General features: G+C 50.9%; 1 protein-coding gene across 3 annotated transcripts in view; it reads right to left on the bottom strand.

Annotated features, from left to right (window-relative positions):
- The window catches only part of chd7 (chromodomain helicase DNA binding protein 7), a 343,180-nt gene that overhangs the window by 143,529 nt on the left and 179,259 nt on the right, over positions 1–20,392 (bottom strand). For all 3 annotated transcript variants that reach the window (XM_060822645.1, XM_060822642.1, XM_060822647.1), the window contains 2 exons: positions 8,715–8,774; positions 7,922–7,977 (listed from right to left, as the gene is read on the bottom strand). In XM_060822645.1, coding sequence (XP_060678628.1) covers positions 7,922–7,977; positions 8,715–8,774 — 116 coding nt within the window. The remainder of the gene's footprint in view (positions 1–7,921; positions 7,978–8,714; positions 8,775–20,392) is intronic.

Raw genomic sequence — 20,392 nt, 5'->3', positions numbered from 1 at the left:
GAGACAGCGCGCGCGTGGCGCCAGGGCGAGAAAGAGCGCGCGCGCGGCGCCAGGGCGAGAAAGAGCGCGCCCGAGTGCGAGAGAGAGAGCGCGCAAGAGAGCGCGCGCCCGAGTGCGAGAGAGAGAGAGAGAGAGAGCGCGCGCCCGAGTGCGAGAGAGAGAGAGAGCACGCAAGAGAGAGAGCGCCCGAGTGCGAGAGAGAGCGCGCGCGCGCCCGAGTGCGAGAGAGAGAGAGAGAGAGAGCGCGCGCCCGAGTGCGAGAGAGAGAGAGAGCACGCAAGAGAGAGAGCGCCCGAGTGCGAGAGAGAGAGCGCGCGCGCCCGAGTGCGGGAGAGAGAGAGAGCGCGCGCCCCAGTGCGAGAGAGAGAGAGAGCGCGCGCCCGGAGTGCGAGAGAGCGAGGAGAGTGAGTGCGAGAGAGCGTGTGCGCTCGCGAGAGCAAGAGAGAGCGCGCGCGAGAGCAAGAGCAAGAGAGAGCGCGCGCGAGAGCAAGAGCAAGAGAGAGCGCGCGCGAGAGCAAGAGCAAGAGAGAGCGCGCGCGAGAGCAAGAGCAAGAGAGAGCGCGCGCGAGAGCAAGAGCAAGAGAGAGCGCGCGCGAGAGCAAGAGCAAGAGAGGGCGCGCGCGAGAGCAAGAGCAAGAGAGGGCGCGCGCGAGCGCAAGAGAGGGCGCGCGCGAGCGCAAGAGAGGGCGCGCGCGAGCGCAAGAGAGGGCGCGCGCGAGCGCAAGAGAGGGCGCGCGCGAGCGCAAGAGAGGGCGCGCGCGAGCGCAAGAGACGGCGCGCGAGCGCAAGAGACGGCGCGCGCGAGCGCAAGAGAGGGCGCGCGCGAGCGCAAGAGAGGGCGCGCGCGAGCGCAAGAGACGGCGCGCGCGAGCGCAAGAGAGGGCGCGCGCGAGCGCAAGAGACGGCGCGCGCGAGCGCAAGAGACGGCGCGCGCGCGGCGCCAGGGCGAGAAAGAGCGTGTGAGAGAGCGCGCGCCCGAGTGCGAGAGAGAGCGAGAGCGCGCAAGAGAACGCGCGCCCGAGTGCGAGAGAGAGAGAGAGCGCGCGCCCGAGTGCGAGAGAGAGAGAGAGCGCGCGCCCGAGTGCGAGAGAGCGAGGAGAGTGAGTGCGAGAGAGCGTGTGCGCTCGCGAGAGCAAGAGCAAGAGAGAGCGCGCGCGAGAGCAAGAGCGCAAGAGAGAGCGCGCGCGAGAGCAAGAGCGCAAGAGAGAGCGCGCGCGAGAGCTCGAGCGCAAGAGAGAGCGCGCGCGCGAGCTCGAGCGCAAGAGAGAGCGCGCGCGCGAGCGCAAGAGAGAGCCCGCGCGCGAGCGCAAGAGAGAGCGCGCGCGCGGCGCCAGGGCGAGAAAGAGCGTGCGAGAGAGAGCGCGCCCGAGTGCGAGAGAGAGAGTGCGCAAGAGAGAGAGCGCCCGAGTGCGAGAGAGAGAGCACGTGTGCCCGAGAGCGAGTAGAGTGAGTGCGAGAGAATGCGAGAGATAGCGCGCGCGAGAGCAGGAGAGAGCGCGCGCGAGCGCGAGAGCAGGAGCGAGCGCGCGCGAGCAGGAGAGAGCGCGCGCGAGCAGGAGAGAGCGCGCGCGAGCACGAGAGCAGGAGAGAGCGCGCGCGTGAGAGCAAGAGCAAGAGACAGCGCGCGCGAGAGCAAGTGCAAGAGAGCTCGCGCGCGAGCTCGAGAGAGAGAGCAAGTGCAAGAGAGAGCGCTCGCGCGAGGGCGAGAGAGCGCGCGCGCGAGGGCGAGAGAGCAAGTGCGAGAGAGAGCAAGTGCGAGAGAGCGCGAGAGAGAGCAAGTGCGAGAGAGCGCGCGCGCGAGAGCAGGAGAGAGCGAGGAGAGAGAGCGCGCGCGCGAGAGCAGGAGAGAGCGAGGAGAGAGAGCGCGCGCGCGAGAGCAGGAGAGAGCGAGGAGAGAGCGCGCGCGCGAGAGCAGGAGAGCGCGCGCGCGAGAGCAGGAGAGCGCGCGCGCGAGAGCAGGAGAGCGCGCGCGCGAGAGCAGGAGAGCGCGCGCGCGAGAGCAGGAGAGCGCGCGCGCGAGAGCAGGAGAGCGGCGCGAGAGAGCGAGAGAGCGCGCGAGAGAGAGCGAGGAGAGAGAGCGCGCGAGAGCAAGAGAGAGCGCGCGCGAGAGAGAGCAAGAGAGCGCGCGCGAGAGAGAGCAAGAGAGCGCGCGCGAGAGAGAGCAAGAGAGCGCGCGCGAGAGAGAGCAAGAGAGCGCGCGCGAGAGAGAGCAAGAGAGCGCGCGCGAGAGAGAGCAAGAGAGCGCGCGCGAGAGAGAGCAAGAGAGCGCGCGCGAGAGAGAGCAAGAGAGAGCGCGCGAGAGAGAGCAAGAGAGAGCGCGCGAGAGAGAGCAAGAGAGAGCGCGCGCGAGAGAGCAAGAGAGAGCGCGCGCGAGAGAGAGCAAGAGAGCGCGCGCGAGAGAGAGCAAGAGGGAGCGCGCGAGAGAGAGCAAGAGGGAGCGCGCGCGAGCACGAGACAGCGCGCGCGATCGCGAGAGCAAGAGAGCGCGCGCGAACCAGCGAGAGTGCGAGAGTGAGAGAGAGCGCACGCACAAGTGCGAGAGAGAGAGCGCGCACGAGTGAGAGAAAGCGCGCGCGAGTGAGAGAAAGTGCGCGCGAGTGAGAGAAAGTGCGCGCGAGTGAGAGAAAGTGCGCGCGAGTGAGAGAGAGAGAGAGCGCATGTGAGAGAGCGAGCGCAAGAGACGGCGCGCGCGCGGCGCCAGGGCGAGAAAGAGCGTGCGAGAGAGAGCGCGCCCGAGTGCGAGAGAGAGAGAGAGCGCGCGCCCGAGTGCGAGAGAGAGAGAGAGCGCGCAAGAGAGAGAGCACCCGAGTGCGAGAGAGAGAGAGCGCGCGCCCGAGTGCGAGAGAGAGAGCGCGCGCCCGAGTGCGAGAGAGAGAGCGCGCGCCCGAGTGCGAGAGAGAGAGCGCGCGCGCACCCGGAGTGCGAGAGAGAGAGCGCGCGCGCACCCGGAGTGCGAGAGAGAGAGAGAGAGAGCGCGCGCCCGGAGTGCGAGAGAGAGAGAGAGAGCGCGCCCGAGTGCGAGAGATAGAGTGCGCAAGAGAGAGAGCGCCCGAGTGCGAGAGAGAGAGCACGTGTGCCCGAGAGCGAGGAGAGTGAGTGCGAGAGAATGCGAGAGATAGCGCGCGCGAGAGCAGGAGAGAGCGCGCGCGAGCAGGAGAGAGCGCGCGCGAGCAGGAGAGAGCGCGCGCGAGCAGGAGAGAGCGCGCGCGAGCAGGAGAGAGCGCGCGCGAGCAGGAGAGAGCGCGCGCGAGCAGGAGAGAGCGCGCGCGCGAGCACGAGAGCAGGAGAGAGCGCGCGCGTGAGAGCAAGAGCAAGAGACAGCGCGCGCGAGAGCAAGTGCAAGAGAGAGCGCTCGCGCGAGGGCGAGAGAGCGCGCGCGCGAGGGCGAGAGAGCAAGTGCGAGAGAGAGCAAGTGCGAGTGAGCGCGAGAGAGAGCAAGTGCGAGAGAGAGCAAGTGCGAGTGAGCGCGAGAGAGAGCAAGTGCGAGAGAGCGCGCGCGAGAGCGCGAGAGAGAGCAAGTGCGAGAGAGCGCGCGCGAGAGCAGGAGAGAGCGAGGAGAGAGAGCGCGCGCGAGAGCAGGAGAGAGCGAGGAGAGAGCGCGCGCGCGAGAGCAGGAGAGCGCGCGCGCGAGAGCAGGAGAGCGCGCGCGCGAGAGCAGGAGAGCGCGCGCGCGAGAGCAGGAGAGCGCGCGCGCGAGAGCAGGAGAGCGCGCGCGCGAGAGCAGGAGAGCGGCGCGAGAGAGCGAGAGAGCGCGCGAGAGAGCGAGAGAGCGCGCGAGAGAGAGCGAGGAGAGAGAGCGCGTGCGCGCGCGAGAGCAAGAGAGAGCGCGCGCGAGAGAGAGCAAGAGAGCGCGCGCGAGAGAGAGCAAGAGAGCGCGCGCGAGAGAGAGCAAGAGAGAGCGCGCGCGAGAGAGAGCAAGAGAGCGCGCGCGAGAGAGAGCAAGAGAGCGCGCGCGAGAGAGAGCAAGAGGGAGCGCGCGCGAGCACGAGACAGCGCGCGCGATCGCGATAGCAAGAGAGCGCGCGCGAACCAGCGAGAGTGCGAGAGTGAGAGAGAGCGCACGCACAAGTGCGAGAGAGAGAGCGCGCACGAGTGAGAGAAAGCGCGCGCGAGTGAGAGAAAGTGCGCGCGAGTGAGAGAGAGAGAGAGAGAGCATGTGAGAGAGTGAGCGCAAGAGACGGCGCGCGCGCGAGCGCAAGTGACGGCGCGCGCGCGGCGCCAGGGCGAGAAAGAGCGTGCGAGAGAGAGCGCGCCCGAGTGCGAGAGAGAGAGACAGCGCGCGCGCCCGAGTTCGAGAGAGAGAGAGAGCGCGCAAGAGAGAGAGCGCCCGAGTGCGAGAGAGAGAGAGCGCGCACCCGAGTGCGAGAGAGAGAGCGCGCGCGCACCCGGAGTGCGAGAGAGAGAGAGAGAGAGAGAGAGCGCGCGCCCGGAGTGCGAGAGAGAGAGAGAGCGCGCGCCCGGAGTGCGAGAGAGCGAGGAGAGTGAGTGCAAGAGAGCGTGTGCGCTCGCGAGAGCAAGAGCAAGAGAGAGAGCGCGCGCGCGAGCGCAAGAGAGAGCGCGCGTGCGGCGCCAGGGCGAGAAAGAGCGTGCGAGAGAGAGCGCGCAAGAGAGAGAGCGCCCGAGTGCGAGAGAGAGAGCGCGCGCGCCCGAGAGCGAGGAGAGTGAGTGCGAGAGAATGCGAGAGAGAGAGCGCGCGCGAGAGCAGGAGCGAGCGCGCGTGAGCAGGAGCGAGCGCGCGTGAGCAGGAGAGAGCGCGCGCGAGCAGGAGAGAGCGCGCGCGAGCAGGAGAGAGCGCGCGCGAGCAGGAGAGAGCGCGCGCGAGCAGGAGAGAGCGCGCGCGAGCAGGAGAGAGCGCGCGCGAGCAGGAGAGAGCGCGCGCGAGCAGGAGAGAGCGCGCGCGAGCAGGAGAGCAGGAGAGAGCGCGCGCGTGAGAGCAAGAGCAAGAGACAGCGCGCGCGAGAGCAAGAGCAAGAGAGAGCGCGCGCGCGAGCTCGAGAGAGAGCAAGTGCAAGAGAGCGCGCGCGCGAGCTCGAGAGAGAGCAAGTGCAAGAGAGCGCGCGCGCGAGCTCGAGAGAGAGCAAGTGCAAGAGAGCGCGCGCGCGAGGGCGAGAGAGCGCACGCGCGAGGGCGAGAGAGCAAATGCGAGAGAGAACAAGTGCGAGTGAGCGCGAGAGAGAGCAAGTGCGAGTGAGCGCGAGAGAGAGCAAGTGCGAGTGAGCGCGAGAGAGAGCAAGTGCGAGTGAGAGCGAGGAGAGAGCGAGGAGAGAGCGCGCGCGCGAGAGCGAGGAGAGAGCGCGCGCGCGAGAGCAAGAGAGCGCGCGCGCGCGAGAGCAGGAGAGCGCGCGCGCGAGAGCAGGAGAGCGAGAGCGAGGAGAGAGAGCGCGAGCGCGCGAGAGAGAGCGAGAGCGAGGAGAGAGAGCGCGAGCGCGCGCGAGAGCAGGAGAGAGCGCGAGAGCAGGAGAGAGCGCGAGAGCAGGAGAGAGCGCGAGAGCAGGAGAGAGCGCGAGAGCAAGAGAGAGCGCGCGCGAGAGAGAGCAAGAGAGAGCGCGTGCGAGAGTGAGAGAGAGAGCGCGCGCGAGTGAGAGAGAGCGCGCGCGAGTGAGAGAGAGCGCGCGCTCGTGAGAGAGAGCGCGCGCTCGTGAGAGAGAGCGCGCGCTCGTGAGAGAGAGCGCGCGCTCGTGAGAGAGAGCGCGCGCTCGTGAGAGAGAGCGCGCGCTCGTGAGAGAGAGCGCGCGCTCGTGAGAGAGAGCGCGCGCTCGTGAGAGAGAGCGCGCGCTCGTGAGAGAGAGCGCGCGCGAGTGAGAGAAAGCGCGCGCGAGTGAGAGAAAGCGCGCGCGAGTGAGAGAAAGCGCGCGCGAGTGAGAGAAAGCGCGCGCGAGAGAGAGAAAGCGCGCGCGAGTGAGAGAAAGCGCGCGCGAGTGAGAGAAAGCGCGCGCGAGTGAGAGAAAGCGCGCGCGAGTGAGAGAAAGCGCGCGCGAGAGAGAGAAAGCGCGCGCGAGAGAGAGAAAGCGCGCGCGAGAGAGAGAAAGCGCGCGCGAGAGAGAGAAAGCGCGCGCGAGAGAGAAAGCGCGCGCGAGAGAGAGAGAGAGCATGTGAGAGAGCGAGTGAGAGAGAGCGAGTGCGAGAGAGAGCGCGTGCGAGTGCGAGAGAGAGCGCGTGCGAGTGCGAGAGAGAGCGCGTGCGAGTGCGAGAGAGAGCGCGTGCGAGTGCGAGAGAGAGCGCGTGCGAGTGCGAGAGAGAGCGCGTGCGAGTGCGAGAGAGAGCGCGTGCGAGTGCGAGAGAGAGCGCGTGCGAGTGCGAGAGAGAGCGCGTGCGAGTGCGAGAGAGAGCGCGTGCGAGTGCGAGAGAGAGCGCGTGCGAGTGCGAGAGAGAGCGAGTGCGAAAGAGAGCAAGTGCGAGAGCGTGAGCGCGAGTAAAAATGAATGAGATCGCACATGCAAGACAGAGTATGAGGCACAAGAGGGAATGAGATGGTGTACATGGAGGTGAGTGTCTTACGTCTTTGAGGGACAAGCACATCTGCCCTTAGCACACAGGTGGTGTGTACTGAGTGAGATTGTGCATTTGAGAGCTGTTCATTAATTAGGCCTTTTTAAAGAGTGAAGAAACTCAGCTTATGTAACCACCATAACTCAAAGTGTGAGAAGGCTCTGCACTCATATGCAAGTTTAAAATGACATAATTCATATCATTGATTTGCATAGTGCAGTCTCTAAAATTTGCCTTCCCTTCCCCTCAACCACAGTGGAGACACTTTTCAGCAATCCAGAAGCAACATCAAGTGCAGCAATTATACATTCAAACCATGGCTTGCATTATTTTGAATATTACTGATCCTGGTCATTAAATACTTCAGGAAAAAGTGAGGCCTGATGAAGAGCTTATGTTCCTCAGATGCTGCCTGACCAGCTATGCTTTTCCTGCACTACACCTTTAGAATTAAATTGCTTCAACCTTCCACCCTATCAAACAATTTCCCATTCTGATCTTTCTCCTCCTCCTGTGTACTTACATTGGGAACATTTATCAGTGGCTGAGGTTTACCCTCCCCTCATCCTGAAATATTGAAAATGAATCATGATTGGTAACTTTCAGGCTGGTTAAAAAGCTGTCTGGACAGTGGTGATGGTGGTAGGGTGGGAGAGTGGGCAGAACAGCCTGACAGACACAGAAGAAGCATGCAACCAAGGATGTGAAAGAAAGAGCAACATAGTGAGTGACAAAAAGTGAAAGCAAAAATGAGAGTTAGAGTGCGAGTAACATGAGTGAGGGACACAGACTAATTGAAAGTGAGAGATAGATAGAGCGAGGAAGGAGAGAAAGAAAGAGAATGAAAAGTAGAAAAACTTGGTGATAAAAAAAGTCTCAGATCTGAAAAGACAGTTTCTCTTTACAGAAGCTGAGTGGTGTGCTCAGTATTTCACGTTTTTTTTTCTATTTTGCATAAGATGTTATGTTACAAATCCATTTTAAAACCATGTAATAGCCTCCGGTTACTGAGAGTAAGCAGCAGTAGCCAGTGTTTGCTGGGTTTTTAAATTTCTCAAACTCTGGTACTTTTGTTGATGGACAGATATTGTGTTTCTGCTTGCTTATTTACAATTTTTAAAAAATGCGTAATGAATTATATTGGAGATGATTCAAAGAAATAGTAAAGTGCAAGCAACGTAGAATGTTTCTCAGTTAATACGAGGTAGCTATCGATGCTTTCAAAAGAACATTCAGCAGCATACAATCTGAGTCAGGGGATAATTAATTTTCGATTTAATAGCTTTCAAAATCATGCTCAGGGCTGGAACCCCTATGAAATTCCACAAGGACATAACTTTCATCAATCTACTTTATGGTACAATGTCATCCATTCAGGGAAAGAATGCCTAAGCACCATTTTGGATTAAATTTTATCCACAAACATACTTACTAGTTTTTGTATTTGACAAACAATTCTTCTACTTCCACCTCTTCTCCAGACTCAGTCTGAAATCACAAACACATTTTAGAATCTGATGTCAACACAACCATTTGTCACTGTCATTTAAATCTCCAGGCAATTCACTACAAAGTGGTTCGGGACACAGTTGTAACCTGCTTAAGTAGTATTAGAACGCAAAGAACACCGAAAGTTTCCTGTGGCAGGGATTACTTTATCCCCCTGCAATATCCTTATGAAAAGCTATCAATTCCAACTGCTCTGCTTACTGTGTCAACCAACTCATGAATCATTTTATCTCCTCCTTAACCACCAGCTACTTCATTCACAATAACCTGACCTCGAGCTGGCTTCCTGCCAAACCCACAGCGTTAAGCAGATGCCAAATGTACCATTTCCTGAGGCAGCAGCCAGTTTGCAGCTGCAGTACTGGAAGCCACATGTATTATTGTTGGCAATCATAAAAAATAATCTCAAAATGTGTTATAATTTAAAATATGGCCCCCTCTAACAAACTCAATTATGTTCTGATGCATGCAGAAGGCTACATTTACACTGATGCATTTTCAGTATCATTCACAAATCACAATACAAAATTATGGCGAATTCATATAATCAACAGCTGCTATAAGACCTAAATGCTCAAATTTTGACCTGCTACTGTTACATGGCTGCCAGCTGTTACTGGCAGATCAAATATCTTTACTTAAGGATTATGAAAAGACCAGCTAGTCAATTATTCCCTACATGCTATACTTTAAAACAAGAGAATGTTACTGCTTACAGTTTTCTTCACCACTCGCATGCTCAAGATCTTCTCAGTAACTGGACCAGCTGTAGAGTCCTGAAAGAATTATTCAATAATAAAAACAGTTGTGAATCTGAATTTATTACAGACATACATGAACAGATATGCTCCTTGCAAACAAAAAAAAACCTCAGATGTATTCGTAGCACCAGTTTATGGATTGGAGTAAATTGATCCCACAAACTCCTTTCAAGGAAATAATGCAGTGAGACTGTTAAAAGGGACATGATGGACAACTTTTACACAAGAGGGTGGTTTGTACGTGGAACGAACTGCCAAAGGAAGTGGTTGATGCAGGTACAGTTACACCATTTGACAGGTACATGAATAGGAAAGGTTTAGAGGGATATGAGCCAAACAGGACTAGGTTAGTTTGGGAAATTTGGTCAGCATGGACGAGTTGGATCAAAGGGTCTGTACCATGCTGTCTCTGACTCTATGAAAGGGCATTACTGATCAGGCAATTAAAATCAAATAGCAATCAAAATTTAAACTACTGCCCTGAAACCATTTATAAGTGATTTATCTACTTAAAATGTATATTTTTTTGAAATCACAATGCTCGCTTGCTCCACACTTCAGGTCTAACTTTTCAGACAGTTTCCTTGAATAATTTGCATGTTGCAGTTGTTCTTATGAAGGAAGTGGTTTGCATCAAAACACTCAGTATCTGGTAAACTTTTTTAATGCTGTACCAAACAATGTGCAACATCGATGGGATACATCTTAAACTGCCAAGGCAACTCACTATGGGTGCAAGTCCGACTATACTGTTTGAGATTTTCAAAGTTCTGCATATAAACAGTATTATGAATGCCAAATAAATCACAACAATATGCAAATTGCAGCAGTCCCTCAAAAGAAAACTAGCCCATTACAAAAGCAATTTTTGTAGGTGGTACACCCCTTACAAAAACATTCCAGTTCAAACCAAAATTCACAAGATGATGCAGAGAAGTCACACTTCAGGTCATTCCTTTGCTAAAGCAATGAATGTGGAATAAAGTGTGTTCAAACAGGTTGGAAATTCTGATTCAGGCCCCTGACACATCACAGCCAAACATTTACAGAAATTGTATTTACACTTCTCTTTTATATTTGTTTCTTTTGAGGGGTGGGAGCGAAACGAACATATAGGAAAAAATGAAGTTTCACTTTAAAATACATAGTTTCTTTTTAATGTGTCGACCTTGGAAGTATTCAGGACTTGAGGGGAAAGAAAATCACAATAGGTACATTGCACTCAATTCTGCTCCTGGCCTAAATATAACTGAGAATGACGTATTAGTGACGTCATTTGAGGCATTGTTAGCCAGGACAGCGGGTGAATGCCATTCTGCTTCCAAAACATTGGTGCTGTTTATTCATACTGGGAAGGAAAAATGGCATGCAGCCAGCATTTAATTCAAAGGGCTCTCTATATGGTTCCAGAAGACCAGCCTGATCTCTGCCTTCACTTCTGAAAGATACACTTCAATTTCCTGCCACTAGGCAACATGTAATGCAGCCCACTGGTGTCACATGATGGTACTGGGTCAGGAGAATTAGACTGATTCCTAATTCCGAGTATCAAGAAAATGACTCCGAATTTAACGGTGGGAAGGAGAAGACACCCTAATATGAAAACCTTACCCGCTGGAAATGGGATTGTCAATCAGCTTTATTATTCAGTCACTAAAAACCAATTATTCCTGGTGTCACCAAAACTATTGGTGCTTCAGGGTTTTAATGCAGTTAAATTTGCCTGCGGCCACCCTGGAGACAGTGCCCCTTATTGACAGGCACTTTTCAGCATCTGGGAGTTTTTATTCACAGGGGCATAAGCAGAAAGCCCCTGCTTTTGCAGCAGGCAGCTGTGCTGCCACCCACTCACTGGCAACCCCCAGTGATGCCCAACCTTCCATTTCCAGGAAACCTGCAATGACTCATGGGGAAGTCAGCAATCGAAAGATGCAAGTCTCTGACTGGCCAGCAGTTTTCAGAGGTAAAATCTCTATCCCACTGAGGCCTTGATCAGAAAGGAAGCCTAATCCTAGCCAATGAAGTCTTGGTATGCACTTAAAATATGTATGGCCTTCCATACTGAAGAGAGGTGATCCTTCTACCAGGTCCTTAACTGCAGGGACTCTGCCACTATAACCAACTTCTGCCAACTATCAGCATTGAACACCTCATTCATTACCTTGTGGTGAAATAATTCAACACAAAGGAGATCCATCTCATGGCGCATATTAGAAATTTTGGAAACTGTTTGCTGAAAGTGCATTCAGCCTTCTTCCACTTCATTTAGAAAACCCTTCGAGTGCAATGATCCATCAGAAACGTTAAGGACAGTAGCTTCACTGAATCATTATCAACTGTGAATTTTATGCTTTCTCCCCATTTGTTTGGGCATTACATCTGTGCAAATAACAGCGACTGGCAACAAACGCTGGACCAACCAACAGCATCCATGTCCCACAAGTGAATAAAGAAATAATTCAATCCCCTCCTGAACATCCCCAGGCAAAGCACCCTAATGACTTGTTGAATGGCGAAAAATGGTTTTCCCACATGACATTTACTCTTTTTACTAATCACTAAATCCTTGCCCTCTGGTTCTTGATCGTTTATGAACGGGAACAGTTTCTCCCTAGCCTACTCATGACTTTGAAAACCTCTAACAGATCTCTTCTCAGCCATCTTCTCTTCAAAAAGACCAGTCCCAACTTCTTCAATTTATCCTAATCACTGAAATTTCTCATCCCTGGAACCATTCTTGTATATCACTTGTTCACAACTTTCTGATAATTTTGTGTCCTGAACCATATACAAGATTCCAGCTGAGGCCCAACAAGAGTCTTATACAAGTCCAACAAACTCTTGACATGGCTAATGAAGGGCTTATGTGCGAATCATCAACTCTACTGCTCCTCGGATGCTGCCTGACCTGCTGTGCATTTTCCAGCGCCACACTTTTCAACTCTGACTCTCCAGCATCTTCAGTCCTCAGTTTCTCCTTGTAATTGATGCCCCTATTGATAAAGCTGAAGAGAGTGCAGGTTTTATTAACTATTCTCTCTACTCAGTCAGAGTAAGAGATATGTATAGCATGGAAACAGACTCTGCAGTCCAACTCATCCATGTTGACCAGATATCCTAATCTAATCTAATCCCATTTGCCAGCTCTTGGCCTATATCCCTCTAAACACTTCCTATTCATATACCTATCCAGATGCCTTTTTAATGCTGAAATCGTACATTCCACCTTTTTCTCTGGCAGCTCATTCCATACATGCACCGCGCTCTGCATCAAAAAGTCCTTTTATATTTATCCTCTCTCACTCTAAACCAATGCCCTCTAGTTCTGGACTCCCCCACCCTAGGGAAAAAAAAACTTTTTATTACCCTACCCATGCTCCTCATGATTTTATAAACCTCTATAAAGGTCACCCCTCAACCTCTGACATTCCTGGTAAAACAGCCCCAGCCTATCCTTGTAGCTCAAATCCTCCAAATGTGGTACTCCACTGGTCACAGGCCTCCAGTGTGAAAAGCAATCCTCCACCACCACCATGTCTTCTACCTTTGAGTCAGTTCTGTATCCAAATGGCTAGTTCTCCCTGTATTCTAACCTTGCTAACCAGTCTCCCATGGGGATCCTTGTTGAATGTTTTACTGTAGTCCATATAGATCAGTCTTCTTTGTTACTTCTTCAAAAAACTCAATCAATTTTGTGAGACATGATTTCCCACGCAGAAAAATATGTTGACTAATACTGCTCCTCGGATGCTGCCTGAACTGCTGTGCTCTTCTAGCACCATTAATTTAGTATCCCTAATCCCTTGCCTTTCCAAATACATGTACATCCTGTCCCTCAGGATTCCCTCCAACAACCTGTCCATCACCAATGTCAGACTCACTGGTCTATAGTTCCCTGGCTTGTCCTTACCATCTTTCTCAAATATTGGTACCATGTTAGCCAACCTCCAGTCTTCTGGCACCTCACCTGTTACTATCGTTGATACAAATATCTCAGCAAGTGGGCCCAGCAATCACTTCCCTACCTTGCACAGAGTTCTAGGGTACACCTGTTCAGGTCCTGGAGAGTTATCTACTTTTATGCGTATGAAGACATCCAGCACCACCTCCTCTGTAATATGGACATTTTTCAAGATGCAACTATCTATTTCCCCACATTTTATATCTTTCATGTCCTTCTTCACTAAACAATGTTACAAAATACTTGTTTAGTATCACCTCCACCTCATATCGCTCCACACATAGGCTGCCTTGCTGATCTTTCAGAAGAAACCCCACTCTCTCTCTCGAGTTACCCTTTTGTCCTTAATGTATTTATAAAAACCCTTTGGATTATCCTTAACCCTATCCGCCAAAGCTATCTCATGTCCCATTTTTGCCCGCCTGATTTCCCTCATTAGAGAGTAGAGTACCATAGCTTTTGTCATTTCTACCATATACAACAGATACAGTTAAAAGGAGACAGCGTCCTTCCAGGACTGAGGGTGCTACGAGAAAGCACAAACCACACGCTCGTACACAGCATAAAGTGCATGAGAAGTTATAGTGTAATAGAAGAATGATAAATAATTAGATATTTTTATAGCTGCAATTCAAAGTCATGCAAAGAATTCCAGATGGGAAAGAGTCCGATCATACAGAGTTAAGGAGTCTGATGGCTTGGGGGGAGAAATTATCACACAGTCTGGCCGTGAGAGACTGAATGCTCTGGTATCTTCTGCCAGATGGCAGGAGGGAGCAGGAGTTTGGGTGAGAGGTGTGTGGGGTCTTACACAGTGCTCTTAGCTTTTTGGATGCAGCGTGTGGTGTAAGTGTCAGTAATGGAGGGGAGAGAGATCCCGATGATCCTCTCAGCTTGCTCATTATCCATTATAGGGTCTTATAATCGGATACAGTGCAATTCCCGAACCAGGCAGTGATGCAGCAGCTCAGGGTACTCTCAAATGAACCCTGTGTAGAATGTGGTGAGGATGGGGGATGGGGATGGCCTGCGCAAAAAAGTTGAGATGCTACTGGGCTTTATAGTCCTACTGCCTTTATTCTCTAACAATTCACTCAATCTCTGATGTCTATACCTGACATATGCTTCCTTCTTTCCCTTAACCAAAACCTCAATTTCTCTAGTCATCCAGCATTCCCTACACACCAGCCTTCCCTTTCACCCTGACAGGAATATACTTTCTCTGGATTCTTGTTATCTCATTTCTGAAGGCTTCCCATTTTCCAGCTGTCCCTTTACCTGCGAATATCTGTCCCCAGTCAGCTTTTGAAAGTTCTTGCCCAATACCATCAAAATTAGCCTTCTTCCAAATTAGAACTTCATCTGTTAGATCTGGTCTCTGCTGTTCCATCACTATTTTAAAACTAATAGAATTATGGTCACTGGCCCCAAAGTGCTCCCCTACTGACACCTCAGTCAACCACCCTGCCTTATTTCTCCAAGAGTAGGTCAAGTTTTACATCTTCTCTAGTAGGTACATCCACATATGGAATCAGAAAATTTTCTTGTACACACACAAATTCCTCTCCATCTAAACCCTTAACACTACGGCAGTCTCAGTCAATGTTTGGAAAGTTAAAACCTCCTACCATAATCACCTTATTATTCTTACAGATAGCTGCAATCTCTTTACAAATTTGTTTCTCAATTTCCCTCTGACTATTAGGGGATCTATAATACAATCCCAATAAGGTGATCATCCCTTTCTTATTTCTCAGTTCCACCCAAATAACTTCCCTGGATGTATTTCCGGGAATATCCTCCCTCAGCACAGCTGTAATGCTATCCCTTATCAAAAATGCCACTCCCCCTCCTCTCTTGCCTCCCTTTCTATCCTTCCTGTAACATTTGTATCCTGGAACATTAAGCTGCCAGTCCTGCCCATCCCTGAGCCATGTTTCTGTAATTGCTATGATATCCCAGTCCCATGTTCCTAACCATGCCCTGAATTCATCTGCCTTATCTGTTAGGCCTCTTGCATTGAAATAAATGTAGTTTAATTTATCAGTCCTACCTTGGTCTCTGCTTTGTCCCTGCCTGCCCTGACTGTTTGACTCGCTTCTTTTCCCAACTGTACCAGTCTCAGATTGATCTTTCTTCATTATCTCCCTGGGTCCCACCGTCCCCTGTTCCAATGTGTACAATGACCTCCTGCTGTACCTCTCCCCTTTGAGAACATTCTGCACCCTCTCACAGATATCCTTGATCCTCGCACTGGGGAGGCAACACACATTCTGATTTTTCACTGCTGACCACAGAAAAATCTGTCTGTGCCTCTGACTTGAGTGTCCCCTATCACAATAAATCACTTGGACCTGACATACCCTCATTACATTAGAGTCTGTCTTGATACCAGAAACGTGATACCTGAAATATGGTCCATTCCCCTGAGAGTCCATCACCCCCTACATTTCCCAAAACAGCATACTTGTTTTAAATGGGAATAGCCACAGAAGACTCCTGCACTACCTGTCTATCTCTCCTACCGTAGCTGGAGTTAACCCAACTATTTGACTATATAGCTGAAAATGTGTCGCTGGTTAAAGCACAGCTGGTTAGGCAGCATCCAAGGAACAGGAAATTCGACGTTTTGGGCCAGAGCCCTTCATCATCCTATTTGACTATATAGGAAGGGAGAAAAGCCACAGGTAACTACTATCCATCACATCCCCTAGCTCTTGTAAATTCCTCATTGCCTCTGTCACTCTAACTGATCCATTCGATCTGACAGGATTTGCAACCAAAGACACTTCCTACAGACATAATCCTCAGTAACATGGAAACTCTCCCTAAATTCCCACATCCGACAGGGAGAGCACACACTCTACTCAAGGCCACCTTCACTCCTTCAAAATCTACACCCCCAGAAAATAGCACCATCTCATTGCTCTAAAAAAATGTTCCAAACTAACTTAGTACTTATGGTTCAGATTTTTAAAATTTAATCAAGAGACATATTTCAATAAAACATAATCCAGAAAGAACCTGGTCTACTAACAACTGTTGACTGATAGCAAGATTACATATTAAAAGCTATGCACTTATCTGTTGCTGTGCTGTGAGCTCTCCCACACAAGTTCCTCCAAGATCTGTTGTGAAGTTTGCTGTTTGGTACATTTTCCTAGATGCATCAGATGTCCAGCTATACTTGTGTACATATACACCTAGATTCCTCTGTTCCTACACCTTTTAGAATTGTATACCTTATTTTGGTTTTCAATGCTCTTCCGACCAAAGTGAATCACCTCACTTCTCAGTTTTCTGTTGGAGTTGTCTGAAATGGTGGAGAATGATGATTTGAAAAGTGAGGATGAGGGGCACCTGATCATGATTAGATTCCCTACAGTGTGGAAACAGGCCCTTCAGGAATCTAATCTAATCTAACCATCATCAGGTTCCCCTCATCCTCACTTTTCATCCCACCAGCCTCTGCATTCAAATCATCATTCGCCAGCAGAATGCCATCACCAAACACATCTTCCCCTCATGATCCTTGTCTGCATTTCACAGAGATCGTTCCCTCCGGGACACATAGTCCAAACAACACCCTCCCTTCCCACGGCACATTCCCCGGTAACAGCAGAAGATGCAACACCTGCCCCACTGGGTGACCGCTTTGTGGAACCCCTCCGGCCTGTGGGCAAGTAGGAGCCTGACCTTCCCGTGGCCAATCATTTTAACCCAGCGTCCTGCTCACATGCCCCATGGGCCTGTCCCTCGGCATGCTGCAATATTCCAGTGAATCACTGCGCCAACTGGAGGAACAACATCTCTTCAGACTAGGCACTTCGCAGCTTTCTGGGATTAATACAGAGTTCAACACCTTCACATTGTGAAGCACTTCTTCCCTTTCTTTTAGCTGATCTTGTCCTTTCCCTCCCTCATCCTACTTCCTATCCTTTCAAGTCTGGCAGGAGATACACCATTGTTCCGCTATTCTCACATTCCAATCACTTCATGTAAACTATCATCATCTTCACCAGCACCCTACACCCACTACCAAAACCCTCCTGAACTGTAGCATAAATGCTGTCCTGCCATACTTCACGTCATTGTTGTGGTTCTGTTCGCCGAGCTGGGAGTTTTTGTTGCAAATGTTTCGTCCCCTTTCTAGGTGACATCTTCAGTGCTTGGGAGCCTCCTGTGAAGCGCTTCTGTGCTGATTCCTCCGGCATTTATACTGGTTTGAATCTGCCGCTTCCGGTTGTCAGTTGCTGTCCGCTGCAGTGGCCGGTATATAGGGTCTAGGTCGATGTGTCTGTTGATAGAATCCACTCATCCACAAATTCTATCAACTACTATACCATGCAAGGACTGCACAAAACACTATTTAGGACAAACAGGAAGACAGCTAACAATCCGCATCCATGAACATCAGCTAGTCACAAAACGACACGACCAGCTATCTCTAGTAGCCATATACTCAGACAACCAGCAACATGAATTTGACTGGGAAAACACCACTATCATAGGACAAGCCAGACAGAGAACAGCCAGAGAATTCCTAGAAGCATGGCATTCATCCCCAAACTCCATCAACAGACACATGGACCTGGACACCATATACAAACCACTACAGCTGAAACTGACACCCGGAAGCGGCAAGAACATCCATCAACAGACACATCGACCTGGACCCCACATACAAACTACTACAGCTGAAACTGACACCCAGAAGCGGCAAGAACAAACCAATATAAATACCGGAAGAAACATCAAAGCAGCGCTTCACACGAGGCTCCAACAGCACTGATGATGTTCCCTAGCCAGGGAACGAAACGTTTGCAGCAAAAACTTCCAGCTCGGCGAGCAGAACCACAACTCTCATCATTCTATATACTTCTATCAAGTCCCTTCTCATCTTTCTCTTCTCCAATGAGAAAAGCCCTAGCTCCTCAACCTTTCTTCATAATTCATTTCCTCCAGTCCAGACAGCATCCTGGTAAATCTCCTCTGCATCCTCTCTAAAGCTTCCACAGCTTTCCTTTAATGAGGTGACCAGAACTGAGCACAGTATTTAAAGTGTGGTCTAATCAGGGCTTTACAGAGCTGCAGCATAACCTCACAACTCAAACTCAAATCATCCTGCTAATGAAAGCCAACACACCATATATCTTCCTAACCCTATCAACCTGAGTAGCAACGTTGAGGGATCTATGGATATGGATCCACAGAAGTGACCACAAGATCCATGTGACCTCCAAGATCCCAGTGTTCCTCCACACTGCCAAGAATCCTGCCTTTAACCCTGTAATCTGCAAATGCAATCTTCCAATATTAGTCACTTTACACTTTTCCAGGTTGAACTCCATCTGCCACTTCTCAGCCTAGCTCTGCATCCTGCCCATGTCCTGTTGCAACCTACATCAGCCCTCCACACAATCTACAACTCCTCCAACTTTTATATCATCAGTAAACTTATGAACTGACCCTTTCAGTCATTTATAAAAATTACAAACAACAGAGGTCCCAGAACAGATCCCTGTGGAACACCACTGGTCACCGAGCTCCAGGTGAATATTTTCCATCTGCCACCACCCTGTCTCTTCAATGGGCTGGCCAATGATGTATCCAGACAGCCAAATCTCTGTATTCCATGCCTCCTTACTTTCTGAATGAACGCACCATGTGAAACTTTATCAAAAGCCTTGCTAAAATTCATATACACCACATCCACTGCCCTATCTTCATCAATGTGTTTTGTCACATGCTCAAAGAATTCAATAAGGTTTGTGAGGTATGACCTGCCCCTTGGTGGAGAAAGTGAGGACTGCTCTTTGGATGCTGCCTGACCTGCTGTGCTTTTCCAGCAACACATTTTTCAGCTCATGACCTGCCCCTTACAAAGCCATGCTGACTATCTCTAATCAAATTATGCTTTTCTAAATAATCATAAATCCTGTCTCTCAGAATCCTCTCCAACAATTTGCCCACCACTGATGTAAGCCTGACTGGTCTGTAATTCCCAGGGTTAGACCTATTCCCTTTCTTGAACAAGGAAATAACATTTTCCACTCTCCAATCATCGGGTACTACTCCAGTGGATAGTGAGGATGCAAAGATCATTGCCAAAGGCACAGCAATCTCTTCCCTCATTTCCTGTAGTAATATAGTGTATGCCTATCTGTCCTCATGTTGTACAAAATTTCCAGCACATCCTCCTTCTTAACATCAGCCTGTTCCACGTTGTTTTCACAAACATGAAGGACCCTCTCATAGGGAACATTGAAGCAAAGCATTCATTAAGGATCTCCCCTGCCTTCTCTGACTCCAGGCACAGGTTCCCTCCACTATCCCTGATCGGCCATACCCTCACTCTGGCCATCCTCTTTACCCTCACAGAAGTGTAGATCACCGTAAGGTTTTCCTTAATCCTACGCACCAAGGCACTCCTAAGTCCATTCTTCAGTTCCTTCCTGGCTACCATGTAACCCTCTAGAGTCCTGTCGGATTCTTGTCTCCTCGACCATAAGTACACTTCCTTCTTCTTCTTGACAATATTCCATATCTCGTCATCCAATGTTCCTTCACCCTACCATCCCTTCCTTGCCTCACAAGTGTTCCCTAAACAACCCCCACATTTCTGTCATGCATTTGCCTTGAGAATAACTGTTCCCAATTTATGCTCCACAGCTGCATAATAGCTTTGTAAGCACACCCACTTCCTCAAATAAATACTTGGCCATACCATCTGCTCTTATCCCTTTCCATGACTATAGTAAAGGTAAGGGAGTTGTGATCACTATCACCAAAATGTTCTCCCACCAAGACACACCTGACAAAAATCAGTTCCATCCAGACTGTTCCTTTCCAGTTTCTGACTTCCACCCATACTGACTCAGTTGAGAAACCCTCCTCGATGACCTCCCTTTCTGCAGCTGTGATACTATCCCTGATTAGGAATGTCACTCCCCTACCTCTTTTACCTCCCTCCCTATTCCTTTTGAAACATCAAAGCCCTGGAACATCCAACAACATTTCTGCCCATGTGATATCCAAGTCTCTGTAATGGCCACAACCTTGTTGCTCCAAGTACTGACCCAGGCTCGAATTTCATCACTCCTATTCCTGACACCTGTTGCATAAAATAGACATACTTCAACCCATATCACGCACTGCAAATTTGCCCTATTAACTGCCTATCCTTTCTTTCAGACTCTCCACACACTCTATCTGCCTGTTCACCAGCTACTCCATCCTCCGATCTGTAACTCTGGTTGCCATCTCCTGCCAAACTAGTTTAAACCCCCCCCAAGAGCTCTAGCAAACCTCCTGCCCAGGATATTAGTGCCCCTCCAGTTAGGGTGCAACCCGTCCTCCTTTTACAGGTCCCATCTTCCCTAGAAGGTATCCCAATGGAGAAAGTGAGGACTGCAGTTGCTGGAGATCAGAGCTTAAAAATGTTTTGCTGGAAAAGCGCAGCAGGTCAGGCATCAAAGGAACAGGAGATGCCTGACCTGCTGTGGTATCCCAATGGCCCACATACCTGAAGCTCTTCCCTGTACTCGAGCTCTGGAGCCAAGTGCTCATCTGCACTTGCTCCCTGGCCTGTGGCACACGTAGCTGTCTTGAGATTATTACTCTGCTTGGCCTGCCTTTTAGTTTCCAACCAAACTCCCTATATTTACTTTTT

This window comes from Hemiscyllium ocellatum, chromosome 4, assembly GCF_020745735.1.
Source record: "Hemiscyllium ocellatum isolate sHemOce1 chromosome 4, sHemOce1.pat.X.cur, whole genome shotgun sequence".
NCBI lineage: Eukaryota > Metazoa > Chordata > Chondrichthyes > Orectolobiformes > Hemiscylliidae > Hemiscyllium > Hemiscyllium ocellatum.
The sequence above is the reverse complement of the archived record's forward strand: the minus strand, read 5'-3'. Positions and strand labels throughout refer to the sequence as shown.